This window comes from Numida meleagris, chromosome 5, assembly GCF_002078875.1.
Source record: "Numida meleagris isolate 19003 breed g44 Domestic line chromosome 5, NumMel1.0, whole genome shotgun sequence".
Classification (NCBI taxonomy): Eukaryota; Metazoa; Chordata; class Aves; order Galliformes; family Numididae; genus Numida; species Numida meleagris.
The window spans coordinates 23,915,255-23,921,839 of record NC_034413.1 but is presented as its reverse complement, the minus strand read 5'-3'; the positions used below and the strand labels follow the sequence as shown (position 1 = coordinate 23,921,839).

General features: G+C 46.9%; 1 protein-coding gene across 1 annotated transcript; it reads right to left on the bottom strand.

Annotated features, from left to right (window-relative positions):
• On the bottom strand, window positions 410–2,777 carry LOC110400176 (homeobox protein NANOG-like). The gene is made up of 2 exons (XM_021399883.1): window positions 2,560–2,777; window positions 410–2,407 (listed from the first exon to the last, which is right to left on the bottom strand). Exons 1-2 carry the CDS (start codon window positions 2,758–2,760, stop codon window positions 1,502–1,504), a joined length of 1,107 nt encoding a protein of 368 aa, XP_021255558.1. The 5' UTR covers window positions 2,761–2,777; the 3' UTR covers window positions 410–1,501.

Sequence of the window (6,585 nt, the reverse complement as noted above, 5' to 3'; positions counted from 1 at the left end):
CACAGTTTTAAATAACTTGGCAAGGCAGTAAGATATATATACTGCCATAAATACAACCATCACCTTGCGTACACAGAGAGGTGAGACTGTTTGTGCTCACAGTGCCCACAGCTATTGTCTGGAGCTGTGGTTCTCCAGTATGTGGGAGTCCCAGTTCTTCAGGCCAGGGTAGAAAAGCTTAGTGACTTCTTCACAGCCACTACTAAAACTTACTGACAAAAACCAGGCCTGATCTGCTGGGCTTCTCTGTGTACACATCTCTTCACAGAGATACCATTTTCATTAATGGAATAATGGTCTGTGTTTACATTTCATTTTATTATATTTATTTCATTCTATTAAAAAGTAGTTAACAGTGTATGTATTAGAATCTAGGTATATGTAAAATATTCCAGAGTCATATTTTAAGCATTAAAAAAAGGATTTGCATGTATAGATTTCAATATCCAAGGTCTGATATTGCTTTAACACCCAGCCATGGAAGCCCCCTAGAACAGACCCCTCCAGCCCCAGGGAGTTTCATCAGAACATTGTTAAGATGACACTGGTCTTCTAGATGGCCATGGAGTTCAAGAAGGCTAAAAACAGGGCCCGTGTATCAAGTGCAAAGAAGGAACACTATTACACTTTACCGCGAGTGCAGTTCTACAAGTTCATTATCACCCTGGTCAAAAGCCTTCCTTTGGTAAATTGAAAATTGCTTGTTTAGAGTTGGTTTGTGTTTGTTTTTAATTAAATTAAATAAACACAATTCCTTTAAAATATTAGCAAACAATTTGAAAAAAAATTATACAACAGGAAATCACAAAAAGAAAGCCTTCTAAAAAGCTATAAATTTGGTCATTTTTAAATGAAAACATTACACATTAAATACCTAAGAAGACACCACGAGTGTCCTTTATCAGGAGCACACCTAATACACAAATACACCCAGTGAGCCAGCCTGCCGCCACCAAGGCTGCATTTCCCAAGCTCAGACCATCTTGCATTCATGTTTTCTCCACTAGAGGCTCTAAATTTAACGTCTGTTTCCTACGCACTTCTTCAGTTAAAGAAAGTGACTTCACACCCACATACAAACAAAATCTTGTGCAGTAAGACTACAAAACCAATCCCACAGTCCCAAGCCTCCTGGTAGGATCCAACGCAGTCTGTGCAGCAGAAGACAAAGTCTTTGGTACTGAGGTATCTGTGAGGATTTGTCTGTAAACGCAGGTTAATGCGAAGCTACTGAAAGCCAAATGCTCGCAGGAATGCTGAGGACAGGTTGGTGACAATCCCAGCAAGACAGGGGAGGGACGGGCAACACACCTTCAGCAGGTTACTCTCTTGTACACCTTGCTGGCTTTGCTTATCTTCCTTTCCCTTCCAGACAGAGCACAAAGCTCACAGCAATTGCTCCATCCTTCCACCTGCAAAACCTCTAGCCACTTTGGGACAAAACTGCCAATCAAACAAAAGAAAATGTGATTTTTTCATGAAGCACCTTGCTGTCATAGTTTCATGTGTGACCCAAATGGCAGGCTGAATTCTGGCCACCCAAAGCAAAAAGGTAGCTTTGAGGCCCACCCTGCTCCCCATTTTGCTCCAACAGCGAGTCTAAACCATTTCCCAGAATTTCATTTCTCATACCCAGCCAATGAGGGTCATAGTCACTCACTGTCCCCAGCAGCTGCTGTCCGTACAGTGGGTCTGGAGCAGCACATGTCCCCTGGTACCTCCCTTCATGTTTTGCAGGTACTGAAGGAGGACTTGCCTCACTAGCTGCAAACTCAGGAGGGCTGTGCCTCATCTGCTTCAGCTCAAGCATAAAATCCCCCTTACCACAGCTTGGAATTGAACTGTTACTGAAGGGAGAGGTGTTTGGCTTTATATATGAATAGGTCTCATCGACCAGACCTTGGTCAGCATTTAAGTAGTTTAACACAGGCTTGCTATACATGTTCTCTTTAGCTGCTAGATGTAGGTAATCTTCTGTACATGGCTGGAAGACATCTGCGTAATAGTTTTCAGGGAAAGATTTCTTCAGATACGGGTAGTCCTGCGTTTGCTGCTCAGAGAGCGAGTGTTGAGGGGCACTCCCTACGGTTCCCGCACCGAACTGCTCCCCTTTTCCCATATAGTCCAAGCCGAAGTGAGACAGGGTCTGACCGGGGACTCCAAAGTTCCTGAAATGAGTATCGAGCCTCATATACTGCGGCCCGGACCAGGGCAGCGGCTGGCCTGAGCAGCTCTGGTTCGCCCCCGGCAGCCCCGGCTGCAGGGTGAGCTCAGGCCCGAGGCCCCGGGGTTGGCAGCCCCCGCCGCAGTGCCCGCGCTCCTCCTTGGCGGCCGCCGGCTGCGTGGGAAGCGCACCTTCGCTCTTCTTGCGGTTCAGCTGCCGGGCCCTCCTGTTCTGAAACCAGACCTGCGAGGGGAAGCAGAGTTAAACGCGACGTCCTGCTGCTAGTAAAGGCGCTTTGACTGGTCCTGTCAAAACGCGCTGAGAGGGGCGGGCGGGCCTGGGGCGAGCAACCCCCAAGGGACGCCCGTGGGTCTGCGGCCCGCCGCCGCTCTTACCTGGATCCTGGACTCGGGGATGTCGGTGAGGCCGGAGAGCTGCTCGCGCAGGGCGATGCCGGGGTACGGCTGCTTCTCGAAGGTGCGCACCAGCAGCTCCAGCTGCGCCTTGCTGAAGGACGTGCGCTTCCTCCGGCCGCCCTCCCGCGGGGCAGCGCGGCGCGGCGGGGCTTCGTCTGCCGGCAGGCTGCGGGGCTCCATGCGGGCTCTGAGGGCCGCGGCCGCTCCGCGCCTTATGAGCCCTCCGCCCAGCTCTCGGCGACCCCCACCCGCCCGGGCCTGCCCCGCCGATAGGACCGGGTGACTCACAGCTGTCTCCCACACCTCCATTGTCATCCCATCACCAAAATACACACGGGGAGGTCTCGCCCCACTGGAGGAGCCAAAGCGTCTCACGGCGAAGCGCCCGCCGCCGCCACCAAGCCACCCAGCGTTTTTTTAATTCAAATGGAGGGTCAATAATTTAATGAGGGCGGCTCTTTACTCCAGTTCGGCCTTCTGAAAGGCTGTCTCCGCTCTCGGGCAGGCCGGCACCAACGCTGGAAACAACAGGGTTCCCCTGGGCGCTGGGATCACTCTTGGCTAAAGAAAATGTGTGTCCCATGTCACCCCCTCTCCAGAAGGGAAACCACCCCATTTCCTGCACGTTACCGACCAGGTTACAGGTCCTTGTCCTCCCTGTCCAGCGACATAGCTCCGCTCCTATTCCCAGTCTCCTCAGTGGGAGATTTCTCATTGACTTAACTGGGATGAGCAAAACGCTGGTGCTTTGGCCAGATGCTGCATCAGAACCCATCACAAAACGCTGAAGCCTCACCCAGCGTTCTCTGCAGTGAGCTGGGGAGAAGTTTTCTTCCCTTTCTCAGGATAACCTATCCTTCAAGTGCTTGTTTTTCTCCTCCAGACAGCTCTACTCACCCAAGTCATGTATAGAACAAGAAAGCTCTGTGTTTCAGTCCAAGGTGAGATCGTGACTGATTAAATCAGAAGTATTAATTCAAAATGCAGGCCAGGAATACTCTTTCATGGAGCCAAGAGTGACATAAGAGACATAAGGAGACATAAGGAGACATAAGGAGACAAGTGAGAGGGAGTAATGGCTGCAATGCCAAAAAGGAGTAGATGTTAAAACAGGATTAGAACAGCAACAAATCTATTAGTTAATGTAATAATTTGTCAAATTAGGCCATTAGAAGCAATCACTGAGGGTGTTCAAGAACAACAGCATCATTACTTCATGTGTCTTTTGTCTCAGCACATCTCCAGTCATTTTCAGCCTTGGAACTTGTTCCAGCTTGCTGTGAAACCTCAGGGTCCAAGAACAAAGTCTGTGCACTATTACATATTTGCATCCTACAGGGACCATTGTGTCTGTGACCCAAGCAGATGCTTCTGGGTTGAGCAGGACAAGGGTTTTAATGCTCCACACTCCACCACACAAAGTCACAATAGAAAGGAATGCTGTTCCAGACAGTCATGACTGCCAGCTCCCATGAGTCTGGTATTCCAGAGGCTGGATTTTTTCAGCAGCTCTGTCCCATAAGGCAAGGTGTCAGAAGATGCTTTGCAACAATATAAACATTAAAAATTTAAATTTAGAAACATTTGAATTTAAAAATATTTAAATTTAAATAATATATTCCAGCAGAAATGCATATGATGGCAGTGAGAATTTCAGAGGGTTGACAGCAGCATATAGTCCAGAACATCTGGGAACAGCAGCTTGAAACAATTTCTCACTACTCTTTCCCATTCTTCTACCATATCACTCTTGTCAGCCTGGGCTATCACAGCCCAGATACATCCCACAGAAATTATTTTCTCCCTCAGAGTTTCAGGATGGTTCAGAGATTTTCCTTTCCATGTAAGCAATACAATTTGTATACAGCCAAGAATTTTCATGTGGGAGAAAGGAAAGAGCAGTCAGGTAGCAAATGTTTCATCAGTTCTAGGTACTGTCAAGGTGTGTTGCTAAGCTTTATTTCAGTTTTAATTTGCTTATATTATTCAGATACATATGTAAGAAAGAGTCGATTAAGGTTCAGACACAATAAGCAAGTTTACAGAGCTTAATAGCACAGTTTTGTCAATGACTTTATCCACAGCAAATCCAGCTTTAGCTGCTCCTCATTCTCATCACACATGATGCAGTTCTGCTCGCATTTAAGCCCCCACATGGTTTCACACACAGTCCAGCATGTGCCAGCTCCAATGTACTAGAAAATGACCCAGTTGACAGAGCTATTCCCTCAAAAAACTGATCGTTTGTTGGCCAGGTTAGTTCTTGGCCAGCTTAATTCAGGCACCAGCATGGGGTGGGGGATGCATAGGCACAGAGAGAAAAATTGCTGGGGAGCCCTGATTTAAACGGGCCCAAGAAAGCATGGAATTGCATATGGTCTTTCCATCTCTGCATCATCAATACATGTTGCAAAGAGAGATAAATCATTCAGTCTGGTCGCAGTGAAAGTGATACCCTGAGGAAATTTAAAAAGCTGTCATTTTTCCTGTATAGCTATGCAATTTTCGTGGCAGAAAAAATATGAAAACATCATGTCATGGGAACGACTGCAACACAAAACCGACCCTGCATGCAGCCTGCAATATTGGTCCCAAAGGGAGAGGGAAGCCCCCCCCAGCACGCACATACACGCCTTACAGACACAGCCTGCTCAGAAGAGATAAGGAAAGGAGTCAGCAGAGGAGAACCTCTGGGGCTTGCAGCGACTTGCACTGCTTGCTAATAGCGAGTGTCCATCACTGCTGGCTAGGTCAAATAGACAGGCTTTTGTTAACATCCTCTGGCTATGGAGAGAGCAGTTCACACTTCCTGGAGTTATTGTTTCAGGCGTTCTGCCAGGCAGCCTCTTTACACCCTTCATTTTGAGAGATTTTCTTTGCAATGCTAATTGATAGAGACTTAGATTGTGAGTTTGTTTTTAAGTGAGATTCCAGGAAACAAGATGGCAATCTTGTCCTCCCCCTCCTCTCTTCCCTCTTCTGCTGAGGCATTTGGACTTGGCCTAACCTAAGAGCTAACTTCTGCTATAGCTGCAGCTTGATCACACCTAGGTCCAGGCACTGACCTCCCCTTGCTGACCATGTTGTGCATCAGGCATAATCTAAGCAACTTTCTGTGAGCCTCCTGGTATCTTCTCTAAACCATACCAGGGGGAATAGCCTTTTTTTTTTTCCCACGTATTTTTTATTCATTTCATGAACCACTATAAAACAAATGTCAACAGAAGTGAAAGGAGGGAGCCTGGGAAGCCTGATCTAGTGGGTGGCAGAGGGGGTGGAATTGAATGATCTCTAAGGTCACCTCCAACCTAAGCCATTCTTTGATTTTATGAGTGGGAGAAATGTGGAGAAAAAAAAATCAGAAATACTGAAAGCAGTATACTTAACAAAAAGAGTATCTCTTAATGTCACAGGTTGTCTTCAAGTTCCCAAAATCCATGGAATTTTGCTGCAGATTTCAGTAAGGTCCAAAAGTGTAAACTCACTGTGTCTTCTGCCAATGTCCCTTTAAGCCAGGGGCATGATATAAAGTGCATCTACAGAAGAATCAAAACTACACATGGAATATGCTGAAGATGCAGGAAGAAAAAAAGGGAAAAAAAAGATATGTATGTAATGGACATTTAGGAGAAGCAGCAAAGTTGTTAGAAAAGGACTAGCCACAGTGCTCATTAAAATGGCTCTGAAAAAGGTTTGCATCTATCCTAGTCCAGATCAGGGCGTCAGGAGCTCCTCTCCTCTCTCCCTCCAGAGCAGCCCCAGTGTTAGGATATGCAAAGAGTCATGTTAGCATGGATGGGATGCCAAACTACCCAGTCCCACATGGCTCTGCCACCAGGCGCCTGTCTGGGGAGTTTGTACTCAAGCATAAACCTCTAGAAATCCCTACATCAAACATTTTCTAGGGCAGTACAGTGTTATTGATGTTTAACCAGATCTTTCATCCTGATGGAGGCAAGATCAATTTCACTAGTTGGTCTTCAGACATTAACACCTCATAAAAAG